Below are 22,042 nucleotides of genomic sequence, written 5' to 3'. Positions count from 1 at the left end.
CAGATTCTATGATGTCTCTGATGAAGTTATACTTTATTGAAATATGCTTGGTCCTCTCGTGAAACGTAGTATTCTTTGACAAGCATATCACAGATTGCGAATCGCTCCAAACTGTGACTTTCTCTTGACTATAACCCATATCTTCAAGCAATCCTCTAAGCCACAGAGCTTCTTTCACTGCCTCTATTAGTGCCATATACTCAGCTTCGGTTGTTGACAATGCAACAACATGTTGCAAACTTGACTTCCAACTCACAGTGTTTCCTCCAACTGTAAACACATAACCACTGGTTGATCTTCTTCTAACAAGATCAGCTGCGTAGTTTGAATCACTGAACCCTTCTATCTTCAGATTACCACCTTTAGTAATTGTCAGATTCAGATCATTGGCTCCTCTTATATACCTCAGTAACCACTTTACAGCCTCCTAGTGCAAATAACCAGGTTTACTCATAAACCTACTCACCAGACCAACGACATGAACTATGTGAGGTCTAGTGCCTACCATCGCATACATCACACTCCCAACTGCACTAGAATATGAAGTTTTATCTAGATTAACACATTCAATGTAAATAAGTTGAAATTCCAAGATTTTTTTTTTCAAATGTACTTGAAAAATGTATATATATATATATATATATATATAGATTCACTCATTTTCTCTTTCACTTTTAAGTTTTTATTTTATCAAAATCAATGGATAAATAAAAATTTATCAATTTAACATTTTTCTTGGACATAGTCCAGACCTCATACTAGTATGATATACTACACTAATGACTAATGTTTCGTTTCATGATTACAACTTTCAATTGGGTGTTTATTTATTAAAGTTTTGAATGGTAACAGCGGTTGGGGTGGAAATATTCGTAGTCTGCTCCAAAAATAGGGCGAACAACAAATCCCCGCGGACCAATTCTATTTATACATAAAAATGGTCTGCAGTAGTTTTCTTTCATTTTCTTTGGACTGCACCACTGCAGGTTGTACTTAATAAATAGTAAAAACAAAACAGTCTAATGTAATGATGAATTTGTCCAAAGAACTATCGAACAAAATGTGTAGGGTACAAATGCTTCATGGATAAAAAAGCTATAATATAATATAGCTTAACAAAGGCTATTGAGATACGATGATTAGTTGCTATTATTAATCGAAAACGAGGATTAATAATACATTGATAGATCCACTAAGAGTTCAACCTACTTTCATATTCATACTATAAGATTAGGCCATCTTTGATTTGATCGAATCGTATTCCACTTCTCTTCTTGAAATCTATTCCCTAGTCTTCTATATATATTTTTTAGATTTATAAATATTCCATCTCTTAAACAATAAGAATTCACCCACACCCACTTTGGGTTGAAGTTGTTTCACAAAAACCTACTTTGCAAACTTACTATACTTTCTTAACTTTGATGCTTAGGTGTCTTTGTTTTTTTGGACAATTTTGCCCCTCTCCTCTTTCTCTTCTTATTTTCTCTATTTTTCTCTTTTATTGTTATTAAATGGTTATCATAAAATAAATTATCTATTTATTTACATACAATATGTTATGATTATATATTTTCTACATTTTAAGATACATCTTACTATATTTTTGATGAATTTTTAGATTATAAAATATCCATTTGTCGTTGAACATTTGTTCAATGATAAGTGGATAGTCAATTGCAGTATTGTTAATAGATAGTTACTTGTGTTTATTTATACATAATAGAAGTAATACACATCAATTCAGGTGACTATGACAACGTGTCCATATGGAAACATATGGGGTTATAGTGCAATTTGTGGATACGATATATGTCCACATGGATAACTATTTGTGGATACATTATTTGTCAAACTTATCCAAATGGATAACTATTTGTGGATACAATATAAGTAATGAATAACACTCACACAACAAAACTCAAACTTTTTCCCAAATCGAACTAAAACAAATTCAATATTAAAAAGTTCACAAGACCACAATTAATCAGTAAAATCACAATAAAACCAAGAAAACCCAGATCGAATTTCATATAATCTAAAGTGATAAGGAAAAAGATCTAAAGATTTCACCTTCTCTAGATTTCCACCATTGTTGGAATGGTTTTTGAAAACTTTAGAAAAGGAATGTGAGAGAGAAAGAGAGAGAAACATAAATAAGTTTTTCTCTTTCAATGGATGAGCAAAAGTAAAACAAGGAAGAAGAAGATGTATTGTTTGGTTGAATAATTGTGAGAGAAAGAAAGAGATTGAGAGAGAGAGAAAATAGAAAGGGTTAGAAGGAGTGAGGGGTAATATGTAATTAAACTTGAGAAAAGTATATGAGTAGTAGAAAGTGGGTGTGAGTGTTAATACTTTTGAAGAAAGTGGGTGTGGGTGCAAAAGTCTCATCATTTGTAAGGGTGTACAAGGTGATACCCCGTGCTACAGCACGTGATTATATATTTTGTTAGTTATTTTTTTTTGTAATTTGGATTTTTGTAATATAGTTTTTTATTTTGACTTGTTTTCTTTGTTTATGTTTATTTGTATATTTGGAGTTATACAGTAAATTGGAAATCCTAATAGAGTAAGTAGTTTGTAAAATGTAGTTTTTCACGGAAACAGACACACTGCAATATTGGATAGTAGTTTTGTAAGAGAATAGACACTCCACAATATCAGATAGTAGTTTTGTAAGAGGATAGACACACCACAATATCGAATAATAGTTTTGTAAGAGAATAGACACTCCACAATATCGGATAGTAGTTTTGTAAGAGGATAGACATACCGCAATATCGGATAGGTATATTTAGGTTATCATTTAGAAGTTAATATCTGATATATCAAATATTAACAAAATTGTAAAAAACTAATTTAGTTTATAGTTTGATATAAATACCTGTTTTAACGGGTTTAACTCAAACTTTTTTTAGATTTTAAAAATTTTAAGAGTAAAAATATTAATATTACTTAAATATTTTATAGACTTAAATATATTATATTATTTTAAACTTTAGACGGAGTTCAAATATTTATAATAATTTAAACATTTTATAAAAAATTAAATATTTATAATCTCTTAAACTTTTTTAAAAAACGTAAACATATTATAATATGTTTACTTTTTTAAAGTTTAAATATGCTCAAATATAGAACCAAATTAAACTGTTAAATTTGGATACCTGATAAATCAAGCTTCCTGCTCATTTGTACTCAAAACATATTAGTCATATATTTATAGTGATTATGAACCATATTCCAAAATATTTAGTCGATGTGGGATACTGATATACAATACACATTTCTGTAAATTAGTTTACAACTTTCCATATATATAATTTCTGCGTTTTTTATTCTTTCCATATATACTACTTTACATATTGATTATTTTGGAAGCAACAAAGTCACAATCCATAAGTATTAAAGATTGTTCATTATTAATAATATTCGTAATAATTATAGGGATTAAGTATGGTCGTAGTTAATATTTGATATTACTGAAGCCATTAAATACTCGGATACCAGTTTCTATATTTATAGGGATTATCATCTGTTTGACGACAAGAATAATTATTCTTGAACCAAAGAACACACAGGATCTGAATATTATAAACCTGGAGTACAAACAGATCCGCGAGTTTTATTTATTCTATTTCCGGGTTAAAAAGAATCTGCGTCCCAACCTGGTCGTAATTAAGTTGTCGAGCAAGGGGTATAATGGTCATTTAGATAAATCGTAACTATAGGTTAATTTAATTAAATTAAGTGATTCTCTAATCATTTTTAATGAAAAACGTATCAAAACAAAGTCATGGTCCAATTTGAGTCTAGTGAGTACTTCTGCTTTAATAGTATAGATGAACTTGATATTTTAGGAAGTTTGTCAAGATTTAATATTTTAAAATTTTGAGAGATTTGAGTGTAATTTAGGAGATTTGGTTTTTGAATTTAGGGGGGGGGAGGGTGTATTCAAACCATGATTTTGGAAAATTTGATGGGATTTAGGAAATTTAGAATTTTGATAGATTTTAGGAAAGTTGATATGATTTTCTGTAAAATTCTTTCAAAACCCACCTAAAATTATGAGATTTCGATTTCTGTATTTTTAACTAAACAAATCCTCTCAAATCCTCCAGAATCCTAAAAATCATTAAAATCCAAATCCACAAAACTGTTTTGAATAACAGTGGATTTTAAAGTAGATTTTTAAATCATCAGTTCAATAACAATGAATTTTAATAGTCTTTTTAAAATTCATGATTGAATAACATAAGATTTGTAAATTTTACACAAATCACTTAAAATGTTAAGTTGAATACACCTCCTAGCATTTTAGTATTTGGTGAGATATGAGATTTGATATTTGGCGAGATTTGACTATTGAATTTTAGGTGATTTTAGGATATTTTATATGGTTAAGAAAAAAAGAGATGGTATGCAAAATCTCATTTGTTGGCAAAGACAAGAAAGTTGCACCTCATATAATGATCCATGTCTGTTGCTCGTAAAATCTGTAAGTGCCAGAAGAGTAATGAGTTGCTGATCAGGAAGCTCCCTTTCAAGAGACTTGTTCGTGAGATTGCCCAGGATTTCAAGACTGATCTGCGTTTCCAAAGCCATACTGTGATTGCACTTCAGGAGGCTGCAGAAGCATACCTTGTTGGTCTCTTTGAGGAAAATAAACTTTGCTCCATTCATGCCAAGCGTGCCAAAATACATTCAACTTGCACACATGATCAGAGGAGAGCGTGCTTAAGTGTTATGGGGAAGGTGGTCGGATTATGTGAATGTATTTTTCTAAATAGATAGTTGGAAATAGATAATAGCTCTAAAAGCTTTCGGTTGTAGGAGACTTGAATATATACAATGGTGGTTGGCTATTTTTTCTTTCTCTATTTCTTACACTCGTTCTTATGATTTGCGTGTGTTCTTACTTAGCCTACGTTTTGCGGTGTGTGTATTGCTTTCTTATTTGGCAATATTGAACTGAACACCTTTTGTTGTTGAATTTCATCTCTGAGACATATTGGTATGTTAAAGTTTCTGAAAAAAAAAATGGCTGAGTTATCTTCCTTATGACAGTTGTTTTGCAACTCCACTCTTCTAATAACTTGATATTGTTCTAGCAAGTCCAATCAAAAGCTAAAAGAATTAATCAAGGAGAACAAAAACATAGGGGAACAAAACTATTTCGCCAAAAGGATTCACTATTGCAGAAATTCTGAAATAAGAAATCCATGAGATGTAGAATAGCGATGCACAAACCCAGATGCGAACATTTTTTATCGGAGAAAGGAACGATTCTTACGACCAAATTAAGAATCCCACTTGACTACTCAAAGGTATTGATCGTCGCCGTTGACGGAAGCTCCGCTGCGTAGGTGGCTAAGAAAACATCTTGAGTTGTTTCAATGATCAACTTGATGGGCCGAGACAACATCTTGAGATATGTATTTGCGAGTAAAGAGATAAAGAGAAAGGGAGAGAGAGAGAGAGTAGGAAAAGACAAGTTGCAGATATGGAGGAAGTATTTGAAAGAAGATTGCAATTGGTTTTGAAGAACACATTTAATAAAATAAAAAAAAAATCAAAGTTTCACGTTTAAAGATGTGATTTGTAAATCGTATTTTTTAGCTAAACATGTTAGAAAAATCTTCTAGAATCCCATTCATTAGTTTAAAAAAAAAAAAGTTTTGATATTTTGAATAACACTAGATTTGAAATGAGATTTATAAATTATTGATTGAGTAACAAGAAATTGTAAATAATTTTAAATGATTTGTATTAATTTCACATTCAATAACATAAGATTTCATTATTTAAAATCACCATTTAAATAACAGTGGATTTTAAGAATAGCCCAAAATCTCATAAAATATAAGTTCAATACACCTAAGTTTTTTCCTTTCAAATATCAACTTTATTTAGGCATTTTTCATCTTATGTAATTTGCGTAGATCTACCAATATTAAAAGAGAAATTTGTGCCATCTTATGGGCTAGGCCGCCTATTAAACAACCAAAGTGACAATAACGTCTCACACGTGTCTAATAAGAACGACAAGCGCGTCTTATCTCAACCAATACGAGACGACTCTTGTCCGAAAGACTCTCACCAACACCCAATTATGAAAGCTTTTGGACATTAAAAGGTCTCATTCAACTAAAACGTCACACTTACGTCTTCGAAACTCCATTGACGTTAAACAAATCTAATCCATCTCTTTTATCAATTCTTAAACCACGGACCACCCAACACCTTACCTACCACTCTTTCTCTCTCTCTCTCTCTCTCTCGCTGAAACAGAGCACTCAGAAATGGATTCTGCATCGTCCAAGACCAAAGCTGTAGACCCTGCGCTTCACATGTTCGGTTTCGAGTTCGATGAGTTATCTCCCACACGTATCACTGGTCATCTTCCCGTTTCTCCAAACTGTTGCCAGGTTTCCTTCTTTTTTCTTCAATTGATGACTATTGTATTGATCCTTTCCTTATCCCCAAATTCTGAAAATTTTGTTTCAATTTCCTCAAAGGCCTTCAAGGTGTTACACGGTGGTGTGTCTGCTTTGATCGCTGAGTCTTTAGCAAGTATGGGAGCTCACATGGCTTCTGGTTTCAAAAGGGTAGCTGGGATTCAACTCTCAATCAACCATTTAAAGAGTGCTGATCTTGGTGACCTTGTCTTCGCCGAAGCATCTCCTGTAACCACAGGGAGGACTATTCAGGTTTGGGAAGTCAAGTTATGGAAAACAACAGAGAAAGATAAACTTAACAAAATATTGATATCTTCCTCTAGAGTCACACTTATCTGTAACCTTCCTATCCCTGATAACGCCAAAGATGCGGCAGACGCCCTTAAAATGGTTGCAAAGTTGTAGAGTTTCTTCAGGTTTTTTTTTTTTCTTGGTCTCCAATGTGATTGTGTAATCTTGACTAATGGCTTTGGTTTTTTTTTACTTGTATGTATGATGTATCATCCATCTTCTGAAAAATTGATGATAAAACTTAAAGTGGTAAAGACAGTGATACCAAAAACGTCTATGTTAGTAACAGAAACAGAACCAAACATTGGCTGCTGCCCTTCTTCATTGGGATCTGTTTGACCTGACAAAAAAAAAAAGATGGAAACTTTATTAGTGTCATGTGCTTCCCTTATATCTGTTAGGACAGCTTGTACTATTTGCAGACACAAGATGTGGTAGTAGCGGTAGAAATGCTTGTCAGATGTGCCATTTGTAGACACACCACCACAATCATTAGCCTTTTGTAACAATATAAGAAACAAGCATAGTGAAGATGATCAATACTGTACTTGGCAAGACAATGAACATAATAAGATAGAGATGAATTGTGAATAAGCCTCTCTCAGGTACTGAGTGTTATAAGCAGTTTGGTGGGATCAAACTCTAGGAACTTCTTGTAATTAGGGTGCTCAAATCCGGTTTAAGCCAAAACCGTAACAAACCACCAATTTGAAAATCAAACCGAACCAAAAATGAAATAAAAAACCACAAATTTTCCTTCTAAAAAAAGAACCGAAACCGTATTCCGTTTGTAAACCGAGTTATTTGAATCAAACCGAGATTAAATAAACCGGATTTGTCCTGCAATCTGTTTGCCCTTCTCCATCAAAAAGCTCTTAAACGGTGGCGTTTGGGTATGTGAACTTTGAAAAGACGAAGACGAAGAGAGAGAGAGGGACGAGACGAGGGAAACCAAGATTTGATTCCGCCATTGAAGAGGGTCACATCACATCCGAAAGAAGAAGAAGAGATCCAAAATGGATGATGACTGGGGTTGGACCGTGGAAGAGATGGATGCTATCGAAAAAGAAGCTCTTCAGATGATCAATCAGAAACGCAATTTAACTTCTTCTTCTTCCGTGCCAACTCCGAACGAGGTTTTAACCTAAATTTGGGTTTTTTTTCTTGTTTGTTGCGGTAATTAGGGCAATTTCGTATTGCTACAAGTGTTTGTAATGTGCAATTTGGCTTCTAATCAGTCCCTTATGTGTGTGTTTCTTACGCTTAGGTTCATGCTTCGTCTCAAGGAACCAGAGTCTTACCTTCAACTCTCGCCCCTCAACCAAACACTGGTCAGTTTATTTTGTTTCCAGTACCATTTATCTTATGTTATCTGCATATGGGTTTGTTCACGTTTACTGTATTAACTGTGAGGCTAGTCTCTGGGCCAAAAGATGAGAGCTTTAAACCAAAGGAGCAAAAAGTATCTGTCAAAATTTTGCTTCATTATAGTGGAGATCTTGCTGCTAAGTTCCTTTATAACCAGGTAAGTTATCATCACAAATCAGAAGTCTTTGTGTGGAAATATGCTAAAGTAGTTTTGTGTTTGACACTTACTAGCTCTTTGTTTTTTTCTAGGTTGTGGTAGATGCTGTGCGTAAAATCCCTAAGGCTATTTGGAATCCTAAAGAAAGGTTTGCCTTTGTGTGATTTGTTTCTCAGTGTCATTTGTGTTTCTTATGTGTTTTGTTGTGATCTGTAAACAAAACAGAGAAATAAGCGTTGGTATGTAATTCATTGTTATTCTCTTGTGGAAGTCCAGGTTATGGACCTTTCCCCTTTCTTCATTGTCATCAGCAGAAAATATTTTGCAACAAGTTTCCACTGTTAAAGTCGAGGTAAGCCACCTTGATTCTTTAAAATGGTTCAGAAAGTTTGTTCTAGAGATCGAGCATCACTTAGGTACATTGCTATCTAATTCTTCCTTTGAATTATCAGATAGAGAACTTAGATCCTCTTGTGCAACGTGCAGTAGCCTCTTCCTCAAGAGTTCCAGATCTACAGCGTAAGTCAGGCATCCTGTTTATTACGTCAGACACATTAACAATGTGATTCTTTAATATTGGTTCATTTTTTTGGACCCCTTTTATGGGATTTTCATGTCTAACTTTCTCTTTCTTCTTCTTGTTCTTCTTCTTCTTCTTGTTCTTCTTCTTCTTCTTGTTCTTCTTCTTCTTCTTCTTCTAATTTCCCTAGATCTGTATGACAAGATACCAAGCCATATTGAGCCAAAGCTTCTTCCATTTCAGCGTGAAGGCATAAAGTATGTGTATGTCAGCGATATGTAGTACTTGTGATTCTTCTTTTTACCAAATGAACAGCTTTTTGCCTTTTGGCTGCCTCATAACTATTCCTTCGCCTCATGATCGGTTTCTGCCTTTCCCGTAAGGTTTATTTTACAGCACGGAGGACGTGTGCTCTTAGCAGATGAAATGGGTCTTGGAAAGACTTTGCAGGCGAGTAGTTCCTGCTTATAGGCCTCTGTATATCTTTTTATTCTTGATTTTTTACAATCCTATTCCCCTTTCATTGGAGAAGATATCTACTGTCACTTGTTAACATATCTCTTTGACATTGTTCCACATATATCATATAGTATCTTCTAATAAGTATAGCTCCTTGCAAACCAGCGAGAAACTAATTCTGGAGAGTTGCTTGTATTTGTTTTTAACATCAGTCTTATTTGCATGCCCATTGTCTGTGCAGGCAATTGCTGTTACAACATGCATTCAGGAATCTTGGCCAGTTCTGATTATTGCACCATCGTCATTACGTTTGCATTGGGCAACAGTAAGCTCATGATGTTTGAATTTTACTTGGGCGTTCTTTATGTCACTTGAGATGATTCATTTTGTTACTTTCTTGCAGATGATTCACCAATGGCTGCATGTACCTCCGTCAGACATAGTTGTATGTAGTTTAGTGCTTGTATAACGCTTGTAGCTTAAGTTTATCCATTCTTTAGTTTCTCTCTAATCTAAGTTATCCTTTTAGTAGGTAGTTTTACCGCAACCAGGTGGATCAAACAAGTGCGGATTTACTATAGTTTCGTCAAATACAAAGGGCACAATCCATCTTGATGGTGTCTTTAACATTGTTTCCTATGATGTGGTCACTAAGCTGGACAAACTTCTAATGGCGCTGGACTTTAAGGTAACTAGACATTTGCGTTCAGTAGCTTGCATATAAGGCTTTTAGTGTTTGTCACAATTATTTGAGGTTTTACTATGTACAGTCCTTCTTTGCAGGTCGTTATCGCAGACGAATCTCATTTTCTTAAAAACGCTCAAGCAAAGAGGACTAGTGCTTGCCTTCCAGTCATAAAGGTTTTATGACTTTATCGATATATCAATATACCATTCTCTTACCGTTTTGCCTACCAAGCTAGTTTAAAATTATCAGTTTCTTTTTGGTGTAACTGTGATCTTTTGTTACATTATTTTTGAGTAATATTTCTCGTAGTTAGTTATATTCTATTAAAATCCATACTCATGCATATGTTTCAGAAAGCTCAATATGCAATCCTTCTGAGTGGAACTCCTGCTTTATCCAGACCAATAGAGCTATTCAAACAGGTGAGCTTTCCATTTTATTAGTCCGCATTTTTTTATATTTTATTTGGATTTGTGAGGGACCTTGTGTATCTATGGTTGTAATATGATTTACTAAAACATCCTTTTGGTCTTTACTCTTGGCAGCTGGAAGCTTTATATCCAGATGTTTATAGAAGTGTTCATGAATACGGGAGCAGATACTGCAAAGGCGTAAGTCCACTGCACATTGAGAAACTGCCTAGAATTTTCATACAAGGTAGTTACTGTGTGCATCATAAAATTAATACTTTTGTTACTCAAATTTTTAGGGATTTTTTGGAACATATCAAGGCGCAAGCAATCATGATGAATTGCACAATTTGATGAAGGCAACAGTTATGATTCGAAGACTTAAAAAGGATGTATTGACTGAACTTCCACCAAAACGCAGGCAGCAGGTTATTAGTCGTAACTCTTTTCTCTTATGTCCACACATGTTATGTGATTTTGGTTTGACATTATTAATTTGATCTTTGCTGAAATAGGTCTTCCTAGAATTAGCTGAAAAGAACATGAGGCCAGTCAATGCTTTGTTTCATGAGGTAACTTCTTTTAGTTTTTAATAGGTATACCATTCACCTTCCTTAACGAATCTGTTTTTGAGAAAAGGAATGAGCTTTGTTTTCTCTTTTACAGTTACAGGTGGTAAAGTCAAAAATTAAAGATTGCATATCAGAAGATGACATTAAATCTCTGAAATTTACAGAGAAGAACCTTATTAACAAGGTATTCATTTACCTTTTCCGAATTATTTCTTCACAACCAACAGCCAAAGGATTTTTGTGCACATATTCTTGCCGATATATGTTCTTTTTTAATCTCGTTGGACCTGCTTGTTTTTCATGGTTTCTTATAACATCTCCTCGTTTTGTAATTCAGATTTACACTGAATCCGCTTTAGCCAAAATTCCAGCAGTGCTTGAATATCTGGAAAATGTGATTGAGGTAATAGCTGTTAGCAATAAGATGTTTTAAACTCCCATACATTTCTGATACCTATTCCTGTTATTTATCCTCGACCTTTGTGATGCAGGCTGGCTGCAAATTTCTTGTATTTGCACATCATCTGTCCATGCTTGAGGCATTACACCAGTTTTTTAAAGTAAGGCATTGAACTATTAGCAAAGCTTCCAAAAGCCCCTCTATTTCTTATACAATATACAAAAACAAAAAAAAATTGCAGAAAAAGAAAGTGGGCTGCATCCGAATTGATGGTAGCACCCCTGCCTCCTCTAGACAAGCCTTGGTTTCTGACTTTCAGAATAAGGATGAGATTAAAGCAGCAGTGGTAAGTATTTTCACCAATCTTTGAAACAAAGTTTCTTACCCTTCTCTTAATATATGCCACTATACAAGGCACAGTTGTTTTGAATATTATATGCCGTGAAACTTGTAAATCGCAAGGAGAAGTGATAAAAAGAGAATGTATACTGTCATTGTATGTTAAATCTTAGTCCTTTTAATCTATAGAAATGATTGATTACTAGTCCTTGATTTCTTTTTTTTGTTTACATGGATTTGCAGCTGTCAATACGAGCTGCTGGTGTTGGGATAACTTTAACAGCTGCAAGCACTGTTATCTTTACCGAGTTGTCATGGACTCCGGGTGACCTGACTCAGGCAGAAGATCGTGTACATAGGATTGGTCAGGTGAGTCATAAACAATAGTTTACTGGAGTCACAAATCACAATCACTAATTAATTTGCAGTGTCGTTTTTAAACCCTTTCTGTGACTTTTGATTCATATCTACAGGTCTCTTCAGTTAACATATACTACCTTCTAGCAAATGATACTGTTGACGACATCATCTGGTTCTTTCTCATTCACATTTACCTTTGAAAGTTCAATGAATTCTCTAAAGTCAGTTCTCCCTTGATCAATTTTCATAATCTTGGTCATATTTTGTGTAGGGATACTGTCCAAAACAAGCTGGATAATCTAGGACAGGTATTCTCTTTTTCTATGTCAAGCCACCTTTAGAGAAAATCTCTTTGTGTCATGTACAAATCTCTTATCTTTGAATCCTATTAAAGTCTCAACTACTGGAATGTGTTCAGTGTGATTCATGAAAAATAGATGTTTGATTGTCACGATAAATTGTCTTACATTTTGATCGTCTGTTAAATCTGTTGGAGATTTAAACTTCTGAACAATATATAACACAGATGCTTGATGGAGAAGAGAATGCTTTGGAGGTATCATCTAGTCATACGATGAACAGTCCAACAAAACCAAGAAACAGCCCTACAAAGCAGCAAACTCTAGAGCCGTTCTTGAAGCGCTGCAAAAGATTAGATGACGAAACCGAGGAACATCAACCCAGGCCCAAAGTTCCTAGACTTCAAAACTAAAAACCTGCAAAGATCGCAGCAGTGTTTTTGTTGCTTGCATAAACACACATGCCCTTTTGGTTAAAATGATCATTTGTAATATTTTTAGCGCAAACAAATGATCTTTAACAGTATATTTTCAAGATAATGAATGGTTCGTTAGGGCTTGTATCTTCCAGAGGAGTTTTGCTTAAGTTGATCTTTCTTTACAGGTCTTATCGCAACAGATTTATTCAGAAGATAAGATATGTACAATGAGAAAGCACCACACTCTATATTCAGAAGATAGATATGTACAATGAGAAAGCACCACACTCTATATATATAACTAAAGTGATATTAAACACTTTCAAAATGAGACAACCGAGTTCTCTCTGCTACATTCTTCATCAAAGAAACTTGTCACAATAGTTTCCACATCCTGCAATCCAACTCCTACACAAACGGTCTTGGACGGTGTCATAACTGAATCAGTCATCACAGCAACAGTCTCATTCACGACTCTAACATTTGGACCATCACGACACTTCCCCATGCACTTGCAAGCCACAGCGGAACCTTCAAAACCCGTCATAGCCTTTTGAAACTCATCCAACAACACAGCTCCTCCCATTTTCTTACACTTGCCTCCCATACACACTTCCACTCTCTTCAATGGCAATCCAACTACTGAAACAGCATCTACCTTCTTCAATGTCTGTCCAGGATTGGCCATTGAAGGAAAGACTGTGGATGTTTGCAGAGCAATCTGCAGTGCTTCACTGGTGTCCTTGAAAGATTGTGCATCTTCTAGAATTTTCGGAAGGGTTGTTAGTGTGGCTTCTGGTTGCAACGGCTCAAGAATCGGTTTAGCCTTGTTTCTGAAAGAGCTCATGTCAACAACTTTGCCTTTGTCACAATCACTGTCACTTGATTCAGAGGAGGAAGATGATTCAGAGTCCATTTCAGTCATCTTCTTCAAAGCTTTGGCTTTAGCCTTTTCTTCCTTCCTCTGTTTCTTCAATAGCTTCTCCTCTGCTTTCAACTGCTCAAGCTGCTTAACCAATATCTCTGTTGCTTCCTGCATAAATCATAAAACCAATCAAGATCCAATCTAACACATCACTTCGATCAATCACCATGAAAGAAACAAAAGTCAAATCAAGAACTATAAAAAAAATCTTACCGAGATTGTCTTGGTTTGAATCTCACCAACCAAACCAGCCTCAGGATCAAGACCAAACCCTATACTAGAGAACATATCCAAGTTCTTAGAAAGGCTTTTAAGAATCTTCGCCTTCTTCTTCAACGCCTTCTTCTCCTTCTCCATAACCTTAATCATCTCCTTCTCCTTCGCCTCGCCGCATCTCGTTGGCTCTATATAGTAATTCACATGCCCTTTCTCCGCAAACTCGTTGTTACAAACAACCCCACGAAGCTTCCTGGTTCTAAACGACACCGTTCTCGTATTACCGGAAATACCAGATACTAACCGGAGACCGGAGTAACGACCATCGGCAACGGAACCTGAAACACACGGAACTTGTCGGAGAACGAGGCCGGAAACTTCCATCTCTGATCTCAACAAGATCCAGACGATTGCGTCGGAATTAAAAGGTAGAAGAATCAATCAATGGGGGAAACTTGATGATGATGATGATGATGATGATGATGAACTTTGAGCCTTAAAAGAAGAGAAAAAACATAACAAATCCAGAAACTGAAAGGCTGAGTTCCTTGTTGAGGCAGTTTTTGCCAGTTCTTTTTTACAGGAGAGAATTGTTTAAACAGTGAGAGGTAACGTGGCGTGTTTTGGGTGGTTTCAAGGTGTCGTGAGTTGCACTCAGGCTCTCCATCTGTGTCTCACGAATTCCACACTTTCCCGCGCTCCTGACACGCGCCTTTTCATTAATCTCAGCCGTTGATTTTAACTGTTGTTGTAGAACAACGGTCTGAAATTAAGGTAGGTTCACATGTCGGATCGCCACGTGGAGATCTTTATAATTGTTTGACACGTATGTAATAAAGGTGCGAGAGATTAGATGTGTTTTGTATTAAATAAAACTCGAATATGCCACTTGTACAATGTACACTAACATATTATCATTAGCTTTTTGTATTTTGGAATATTTTTTGATAAAATATTTTGGGCAACTTGATACGAATATTTTGTTGATAAAGTACGAATATTTTTTAACATAAGGATTTGGCTTCATAAATATTCGACTATTTTTCTTTTAGTTATCATAATATTTAAATTTATGTGTTTAATATTTGAGATAATTTGAAGAAAATAGTATCAAATCATGCGCAATGCATGTTGCATAAGAAAATAAGATAAACAACAATATCTAGCCAATCTAAAAATCACATGCCCTTTAGTTTTTTACTCCATTATCTAGCTAATCTAAAAATCCTTAATTAAATAACTTAATTGTGGAGTTAGGTAGGAATTGTTGGGGGAAGCTAACCAATAAAACAGGGGAAAAATGTCATAAAAATCTCTAAATTTCAAAATTGGCACAAAATAATCTCCAACTTTAGAGATGTCATTTTAATCTCCAACTTTGGGTTGACTTATCCAAAAAATAGGAAACTTTCTTTGACCTCGCCATTTTAGGCACGCGGTTAAATCTTCGTTAAAAGCTAATCGACGGGGTTAATAAACCGTTAACAACTACCGTTTAGCCAAAACGACGACGACTTATAAACAAGAAAATTCCCAAATTGAATCCAATTCTCGAATCGAAATCATAATCCCTAACCCTAAATGATGAGTTCAATGGTCGAGATGAGTTCAAGATTGTTGTGCTAGGGTATTCACTAAAGACTAGATAAGATATTAAGTTGTACAGGTCACAAAGTATGAAAGTTGGTGCTAAGTGCTCGTCGACTGATGTTAAGTGTCCATGGAAATGCTATTGTTCTTATTCTAAGAAGAAACACAAGATGCAAGTGAAGATATACGATGGTGAGCATGCATGTGTGAGATCCGGATTTCCGAAGATGTTGAAGCGAGGGACAATTGCTTGGTTGTTTAGGGAGAGGTTGAGAAAAGATCCGAAAATTACCAAGCAACAGATGGTTCCAGAGATCAAGAGAGAGTACAACTTCGAAGTCACAGAAGACCAATGCTCCAAGGCGAAGACAATAGTTATGAAAGAAAAAAAAGCGACTCATGAAGAACATTTTGCTCGAATATGGGATTATCAAGCTGAGATCTTCCAATCTAATCCGGAGACTGCCTTTGAGATTGAGACAATACCTGGAACAACTGTCTTCCGATCTAATCAGTCATCACAACCATCTCAACCATCACAAGGACCACCAGCTCAGCCTTCACAACCAGCTCAACCATCACAAGGGAGATCTCATCCAACGACCTCAGTCAGATCAAGAACTCATATGGGCGGATCACAGGGAAGTTCACAGCGAGGAGGCTGGGCACCATGGTTCAAATGTTCACGCTAAACTTCAGGGTCAGGTTTCGTTTGGATTATGTTTTTTTTTTGTGTTTGGATTGCTCTTTGTCCTTTTGTTTGTATCAAAACATGTTCTATCATGATTGAGACATAATTCAAACAAGAGATATCCATTACTTTTGAGATCAAACAAGTTTATGATCAAACAAGTTTATGATCAAACAAGTTTATGATCAAACAAGAAATACATTAAGCTCTTTTTAATAACCTAACATAAAGGTGTTCTGATTTTCTTGCCTGAACAATACAAAACTACACAAAATGGTCATAACACAAAGCCAAACAAAACCAACTTTGAAACACATCATAAACTTGCGTAGTTCTTTTTTGTTGGCCATGTCTTCTTCTTTCAATTCTTTCACCATAGCATCTATCTCATTGACCTCTGCTTTGATTTTGCTAATCTTATTTGCAATTATGGATAGTCTTGGTAAGGCATCTTCTACTTCTTCAAACACGGCATCCTCCACCCACTTGAACAAATGATTCTAATGTACAATTAAATGAAATATAGTTAGCTTACCATGATTATGAAGCCGAATTTAAACTGCACAAATTGACATATACTTACATCCCTTTTGCTTGTCCACGTATTGACATCTCGTTTGCTTACACAACGAAAGAATGGTCGTCCCGGGTTCTCTTGAGTTTTAGATGTAAATGTCTTCACATCTAAGTCACATGCACACTTGGACGACACACCACGCTCACCTACGCCACCGGATGTGATAGAACTCGAACTCATCAGAAAAGAGAGAGATTGAGAATCGATTTGGGAGTTTGAAAAATAAAACCTATAAATCGATTTGGGGATTCTTATTTTCTTCATCTTGCATCTCGTTTATAAGTCGTTGTCGTTTTGGCTAAACGGTAGCCGTTAACGGTTTGTTAACCCCGTCTATTAGTTTCTAACGGAGATTTAACCGCGTGCCTAAAACAGCGAGGTCAAAAAAAATTTCCTATTTTTTGGATAAGTCAACCCAAAATTGGGGATTAAAATGACATCTCCAAAGTTGGAGATTATTTTGTCCCAATTTTGAAAACTTGGGGTTTTTATGGCATTTTTTCCAGGGGTGGAACATCACGCTACGCTACCTCTCACTTTGTGTGATATCTCATCAAACGACATCTCAGCCGTATGATAACAACACCAAAACAGCCATCGGATCTCTAAATTTGGGCCTCTACATAGCTTTTGACACTAAGTCCAAATTTTAAAATGTTTATGAATTTCTGTATTAGCTCAAAATTCACTGGAGCCTGGAGGCACATTTACATACATTTTAACATTATTAGTATCGTGGTATACATAACATTTACTCTCTCACTCACTCCACAAACACTATTAACGTAAATAACGAATTTTATAGCCAAAAACCAAAGGCCATACATATGCCTCACATTCCTCTGATTACTTTTCCTGCGACGGAGCTCCGGCCATATTCCCCCGAGCCAGCCGAAGATGACTCGGAACACGTTGCTTTATCTCTTCTAATGCACACAATGTCTCTGGATCAAGCCCTCCCGCAAACTGAATAAACATTTTTAAGATCAAAATATCAAGTATCAATGCAACGTGTTCGAGCTAATGCCTTTAAATTTGAAGTTTAAGATTTACCTGGTGCGTTCTGTAAGCAAATCGGACGCCTTGAAGAAGCAATGCTTCTTGAGTAGACTCTCTATCCAAGTTACGAGCTGATTGTAGCTCGTTTGCTACTCTATTCATGTAGGTTTTAGCAAGCTTGATCGATGCTTTTTTGATCTATTAACAGAACTAGAACAATGTTACAAGAGGACCAAACAGAGTATTTACTTAGAGACAAACCAAAGCTCATCGACAGAAAACAATACCTTGCTTATCATTCCTGAGTCAAGCATCCACTCGACTGGGATCTTAAAGTCCTGGTAAGAACGCATGGATGAGCCACGTAGTCTGACTAGCCTCCTTATCCTCTGCTCCGACCTTATCATATATAACCGAAATTTTACATTTTGAAGAAACTAAAATGTTCTTCTAATGAGTGGGTATCAAAAGTAGGGACTTCTTTTACTTGTCTAGTAAGTTGGCCATTTTCTTCAGGGCAACACCGTAATGAAGGCTCGGATCATCAGAGTAGGAAGAAAGTTCTTTTTCCAGTTTCTTTAGCTCGCGGTATTCAACTGCAGCCTCTTGCAGGGAATCGGCTTTCTTTTCAGGCCACTTGAAATGCTTAAGCACAGCTCGCTCGTCAGCCTGTAAGGCAATAGGAAAAGAGGAATGCACATGTAATGTAAGATATCTAATGATGCAAAACTCATCAAAACTATATAGAGTTTGGAGATGATTAAGTAATACACTATGGTCTCAGTACACCAAAAACATGGTCTACTTTATAATGAAAAACATATAGTCACTTCTGTAAAAAAGGTTAAAAGAGGAATTAGGCGTCACCAGAGTTGCTAGTTCTTTATCAAGCCAATCCACAAATTTCATGACATCTTCCATATCCGAAAAACAAGTGGTCAGAACATTCTGGATAAGATCATTGATAAAATCCCCCTTTGTCTCTATATCAGCTTTTATCTGTGGAATAAATTGAAGGTCATCAGTCTTAGATAAGACTGGCCAAGGCTAAGGTTAGCATAAACATAGTCCAGAAAAGGAGATTTGATTGCTTACAGCGATAAGGTGCGCGGAACGGTTTTGAATTTCTCCAACTATACTGTTGTGAGCACTGTTAACTTGAGACTTATTTCCATTAACAGACGGCGAAAGGTCTCTACTATTATCTGGCTTCTTCAACAACTGAAATAGCTGTGAAACTGGAGGAGACTTCTGAGCACGAGCTCCTTTAGCAAGAGGCCTAGGAGGTGGTGGTGGCGGAGGAGGCGGTGGTGTTGGTGGTGCAACGGGTGAAGAATTTTCATCTCTTTTACCTGAATTGCTAGCTGAAGACACCAAAAACTTTGGCAATGGCGGTGTTGGTGGTAATCTTGAAAGTGAAGGTGATGATCTTGTTTTAATGGAGCTTGATGACTCTACTGCTACCTCTTTTTTAACTTTGGATTGCTCTAATTTGCTAGCTATTAACCTCTGTATATCTTTGAATCTGCTGTTCTGATGTTCTTTAGCTGGCTGAATCAACCCAAAACACTTGAGATATTAGAACCTTACCATAAGCCTAATCATGGAAACAACCAAATGCAATTCTGATTCCGTAGTCTCACCAAGTCAATGCAAAGGTGAGATTCTTCAATTGAAGTATGAATGAAATGTTTACCTTATCGTTAAATGAGAGCTTAGCTTCGGCTGAAGCAAGATCCTGAGAAAGCTTCTTGTTCTTCAATTCAAGCTCTACATTTGAATTAAGAGCTTCATCTAACTCCGTTTTCAAATTCAAAACCTGCAACTGCAAATCCTTAATCAACGACTCGTTCACTACCAGCTTCTCCTCCAATTCCTCCATTCTCTTCCTCTTCTCATCCTCCGCCGCCGCAGCCGTAGCAATCACCGTCTCTTCACTCTTCCTATAAATCGGCCGCCTCGGACAACCGAATTGCTCTACAACCGCCGGACGATTCACAGACCGAGCTCTCTGAGGGGCCAAAACCGCCGTCGTCTCCTCTTCTCCGGATTTCGATTTCTTAAGAAGAATCGATCGCCGGTTTTTCTTCGCCGGATCGTGATTGGACGATTTCTGTTTAACTCCGGCGAGACCGTTATCGTCTTGTGCCTTGGGTTTAGAGATCACTGAGTAGTGCGAATTCGCAGCTCTCACGCGAGAAGGAGTGGTGGAAGCGGCGGAAATGCGTGACATATCTAACAAAATCTCCGCCGTATACGACGGTCGCCGGCGAGAAGAGTAACTCACTCGTGGTTAAACGTCTTACTCAGCAGCTTTGAGTTTGACTTGGGAAAAACAAAGAGACGACTTCTCGAAGCTGTCGCACAAGAAAACAACAACTATTAATCACACACACCAATCATTATTAATTAGTTCAATAACCTTATGCGATGCGACTAATCTTTAAAAGTATTTTAGTTAATTAAATTACTAATCAAGCAAAACTAATGAAGGAATGATCCGTTTGGAGGAAACAGTGGGCTTTATAAGGCCCACCAGATGCTTTGACGACTTTGAGAATAAGACAAAAGAATTTAGTGGTGGGCCAATTTTGTTTTTTTGTTTTTTTCTCTCTCAGATGACGACGCGTCTTCCCACGCGCCATCAGAAACCTAACTCACAAACAAAAAAAAGGTAGAGAGTGTCGTGCATGTATCGGGATATTAGATAGCTTATAGGTGTACGCGTGCGATTGATGCAACCAAACAAAGTTATGGGCTATGGCTATATGTTTTAAAATTTGTAATGATTTACCTTAAAACTAAATACGTTAATACTCCAATTTTTATAGCATTTCAAGATCGTTGAGTAGTGTATAATTATAGTTTAAAAACAATGAAAAATGATTAAAGAATCAGTTAAACAAAGGACCCACTAATGATTTGTCTCATGTTGAGTTGAGATGTAAATGGAACAAAGAGCATTTGACATTTATAATGGGACCATAATGTTTGGAATAAAAGTTGTATGGTTTTTAATAATTGGTATTAAATAATAAAAACCACGTAAAAAGAGGAATAGCGTATTGCCGTATGTGTGTAGTGTTTTTAGTGCAGGGGGTTTCATATAAAATAATAAAAAGCTTGAAAACATGTTTAAGACAAAAGGAAAGATTGAGGAGTGAGGAGTATGTCCTAATCATACTCAAACTCAAAGCTGTTAGTGACCATTGGTTTACAAGTTAAGTTATTGACTTACTTGAAGATTTTTGGAGAGTTTTGATCATAATTTGGTATAATGATATAGATATTGTATGGTCCGTAAGGCAATTATTGGGCTATGAAGTTTGTGCCTTGCTAGGTAAATCTACTCCCAACTATCTGCATTTTTATTGGATTCTTTTACCGCAAAGGAAAAAAGCCTTAGGCCCTATTCGTCTCATCAATTAGCATTTACATCTAAATGATCGATTTAAATAATACATCTTAATGGTCTATCTCAATGTCAAATGATCAAACAAACAAGATAAAAAAATAGTTCATTTGGATGGTTTATAAGAATTTCTTTGTTATTCAATGTTATTTTTGAATGAATCATCTTCATCCAAATGGTCCAATTAGAATTATCCAAATGAGTTTTAAAATTTTGCCTAAAATTTTAAAATTCATTCAGATGATCCATGTGAATGATTCTGGATGATGCTCTTTTTTTGACAAAAACGAATAGTTCATTCAGATGGTCCGTCCAAATGAATAAACGAACAAGGCCTTGATTCGATAGGAAAATCATTATGTATGATGAAAATGAGAAAATCATAACTCTACATATGATCAACGATTATATATACTATCAAATTGAAATGTAAATAACTAAATATGTGAGCTTATTTGTCAAGCCAGTTTTGTAAATATAATTATGTTCTTCAATATGTCAAGGCATATTGTTTATCTCGTAAATGTAGAAAACGATTTGTTGATGTTTACTATGTAAATTTTGTTTTTCGGGACTAGAAACCAACAAAAACCTTATTCTTTTCGGTTTGAATTATACCAATCATAGAGTTCAACTTTAAAATGAGTGAATGGTTACCAAAAAATAACTGTTGTGTTTATTAATCAAGTGTGATGTCTTGAGATTTTTATTAATATTTTACCGTATCTTAAAAAAAGGAAACGTGTTTTATTGAGAGATAATTGGTAATATAGCATCGAACCATGAACATACTGTAAAACAAACAAAAGAAAGAAACGTGAATTCCTAAACGTAGCAAAATATTGTGTATATTAATTATCTTTCTTTAGATTACATCGATATACAACTTGGT

General features: G+C 35.6%; 5 protein-coding genes and 1 long non-coding RNA gene across 10 annotated transcripts; 3 read left to right on the top strand and 3 right to left on the bottom strand.

Annotated features, from left to right (window-relative positions):
* The first annotated feature begins 5,857 nt into the window (after positions 1-5,857).
* On the top strand, positions 5,858-7,020 carry LOC104777747 (1,4-dihydroxy-2-naphthoyl-CoA thioesterase 1). Its single transcript, XM_010502053.3, has 2 exons — positions 5,858-6,428; positions 6,519-7,020. The coding sequence occupies exons 1-2, from the start codon at positions 6,303-6,305 to the stop codon at positions 6,861-6,863; spliced, it is 471 nt and encodes a 156-aa protein (XP_010500355.2). The 5' UTR covers positions 5,858-6,302; the 3' UTR covers positions 6,864-7,020.
* Positions 7,021-7,393: 373 nt separating this feature from the next.
* On the top strand, positions 7,394-12,886 carry LOC104777746 (uncharacterized). 3 transcript variants are annotated; one of them, XM_010502052.3, is made up of 24 exons: positions 7,394-7,885; positions 8,017-8,080; positions 8,168-8,274; positions 8,367-8,422; positions 8,551-8,626; positions 8,727-8,793; positions 8,985-9,051; positions 9,178-9,244; positions 9,495-9,578; positions 9,657-9,698; positions 9,786-9,941; positions 10,037-10,114; positions 10,295-10,363; positions 10,487-10,552; positions 10,651-10,779; positions 10,867-10,923; positions 11,018-11,107; positions 11,261-11,326; positions 11,415-11,483; positions 11,565-11,669; positions 11,906-12,031; positions 12,136-12,194; positions 12,294-12,330; positions 12,549-12,886. In XM_010502052.3, exons 1-24 carry the CDS (start codon positions 7,766-7,768, stop codon positions 12,732-12,734), a joined length of 2,043 nt encoding a protein of 680 aa, XP_010500354.1. In that variant the 5' UTR covers positions 7,394-7,765; the 3' UTR covers positions 12,735-12,886. The 3 variants fall into 3 exon arrangements, 2 of the variants coding, with proteins under 2 accessions (XP_010500354.1, XP_087362927.1); XR_015594438.1 differs by having other exon boundaries at positions 7,643-7,885; positions 10,024-10,114; XM_087506801.1 differs by lacking the exons at positions 11,565-11,669; positions 11,906-12,031; positions 12,136-12,194; positions 12,294-12,330; positions 12,549-12,886 and having other exon boundaries at positions 7,643-7,885; positions 11,415-11,495.
* Positions 12,887-12,914: 28 nt separating this feature from the next.
* On the bottom strand, positions 12,915-14,533 carry LOC104777745 (diacylglycerol O-acyltransferase 3). The gene is made up of 2 exons (XM_010502051.3): positions 13,879-14,533; positions 12,915-13,773 (listed from the first exon to the last, which is right to left on the bottom strand). Exons 1-2 carry the CDS (start codon positions 14,263-14,265, stop codon positions 13,063-13,065), a joined length of 1,098 nt encoding a protein of 365 aa, XP_010500353.2. The 5' UTR covers positions 14,266-14,533; the 3' UTR covers positions 12,915-13,062.
* A 1,807-nt stretch (positions 14,534-16,340) lies between these two features.
* Positions 16,341-16,919, bottom strand: LOC109130743 (uncharacterized protein At1g43920, Chloroplastic-like). Its single transcript, XM_019240694.2, has 2 exons — positions 16,746-16,919; positions 16,341-16,662 (listed from the first exon to the last, which is right to left on the bottom strand). Exons 1-2 carry the CDS (start codon positions 16,917-16,919, stop codon positions 16,375-16,377), a joined length of 462 nt encoding a protein of 153 aa, XP_019096239.2. The 3' UTR covers positions 16,341-16,374.
* Positions 16,920-17,386: 467 nt separating this feature from the next.
* On the bottom strand, positions 17,387-20,095 carry LOC104777743 (INCREASED PETAL GROWTH ANISOTROPY 1-like protein 2). 2 transcript variants are annotated; one of them, XR_015594436.1, is made up of 7 exons: positions 19,435-19,971; positions 18,834-19,289; positions 18,510-18,737; positions 18,226-18,407; positions 18,026-18,137; positions 17,793-17,936; positions 17,387-17,705 (listed from the first exon to the last, which is right to left on the bottom strand). XR_015594436.1 is itself a non-coding variant. In XM_010502049.3 (7 exons), the coding sequence occupies exons 1-7, from the start codon at positions 19,969-19,971 to the stop codon at positions 17,586-17,588; spliced, it is 1,683 nt and encodes a 560-aa protein (XP_010500351.2). In that variant the 5' UTR covers positions 19,972-20,095; the 3' UTR covers positions 17,387-17,585. The 2 variants fall into 2 exon arrangements, 1 of the variants encoding a protein (XP_010500351.2); XM_010502049.3 differs by having other exon boundaries at positions 18,606-18,737; positions 19,435-20,095.
* On the top strand, positions 18,736-20,222 carry LOC104777742 (uncharacterized). Of its 2 annotated transcripts, XR_766328.3 has the most exons (4): positions 18,743-18,842; positions 18,920-19,159; positions 19,286-19,396; positions 19,600-20,222. It is a non-coding gene; the product is annotated as an uncharacterized LOC104777742 (long non-coding RNA). The 2 variants fall into 2 exon arrangements; XR_015594437.1 differs by lacking the exon at positions 19,600-20,222 and having other exon boundaries at positions 18,736-18,842; positions 18,920-19,316.
* The last annotated feature ends 1,820 nt before the right edge of the window (positions 20,223-22,042 follow it).

The sequence above is a fragment of the Camelina sativa genome, chromosome 3 (assembly GCF_030686135.1).
Source record: "Camelina sativa cultivar CO46 ecotype springtype chromosome 3, ASM3068613v1".
Classification (NCBI taxonomy): Eukaryota; Viridiplantae; Streptophyta; class Magnoliopsida; order Brassicales; family Brassicaceae; genus Camelina; species Camelina sativa.
This window is presented reverse-complemented; position numbering and strand designations above follow the sequence as displayed.

What these genes read in the sequence shown, in the direction of transcription:
- LOC104777747 (XM_010502053.3), top strand. Translation starts at nt 6,303, where the DNA reads ATGGATTCTGCATCGTCCAAGACCAAAGCTGTAGACCCTGCGCTTCAC. An exon ending in TTTCTCCAAACTGTTGCCAG is followed by an intron (nt 6,429 to 6,518) that starts GTTTCCTTCTTT and finishes ATTTCCTCAAAG; the next exon opens with GCCTTCAAGGTGTTACACGG.
- LOC104777746 (XM_010502052.3), top strand. Translation starts at nt 7,766, where the DNA reads ATGGATGATGACTGGGGTTGGACCGTGGAAGAGATGGATGCTATCGAA. An exon ending in CGCCCCTCAACCAAACACTG is followed by an intron (nt 8,081 to 8,167) that starts GTCAGTTTATTT and finishes CTGTGAGGCTAG; the next exon opens with TCTCTGGGCCAAAAGATGAG. An exon ending in GTCTTGGAAAGACTTTGCAG is followed by an intron (nt 9,245 to 9,494) that starts GCGAGTAGTTCC and finishes TTGTCTGTGCAG; the next exon opens with GCAATTGCTGTTACAACATG.
- LOC104777745 (XM_010502051.3), bottom strand. Translation starts at nt 14,265, where the DNA reads ATGGAAGTTTCCGGCCTCGTTCTCCGACAAGTTCCGTGTGTTTCAGGT. An exon ending in TTCAAACCAAGACAATCTCG is followed by an intron (nt 13,774 to 13,878) that starts GTAAGATTTTTT and finishes TGATTTATGCAG; the next exon opens with GAAGCAACAGAGATATTGGT.
- LOC109130743 (XM_019240694.2), bottom strand. Translation starts at nt 16,919, where the DNA reads ATGAGTTCGAGTTCTATCACATCCGGTGGCGTAGGTGAGCGTGGTGTG. An exon ending in CGTGGACAAGCAAAAGGGAT is followed by an intron (nt 16,663 to 16,745) that starts GTAAGTATATGT and finishes ATTGTACATTAG; the next exon opens with AATCATTTGTTCAAGTGGGT.
- LOC104777743 (XM_010502049.3), bottom strand. Translation starts at nt 19,971, where the DNA reads ATGTCACGCATTTCCGCCGCTTCCACCACTCCTTCTCGCGTGAGAGCT. An exon ending in GTTCCGCGCACCTTATCGCT is followed by an intron (nt 18,738 to 18,833) that starts GTAAGCAATCAA and finishes TTTATTCCACAG; the next exon opens with ATAAAAGCTGATATAGAGAC. An exon ending in ACTCAGGAATGATAAGCAAG is followed by an intron (nt 17,937 to 18,025) that starts GTATTGTTTTCT and finishes TTCTGTTAATAG; the next exon opens with ATCAAAAAAGCATCGATCAA.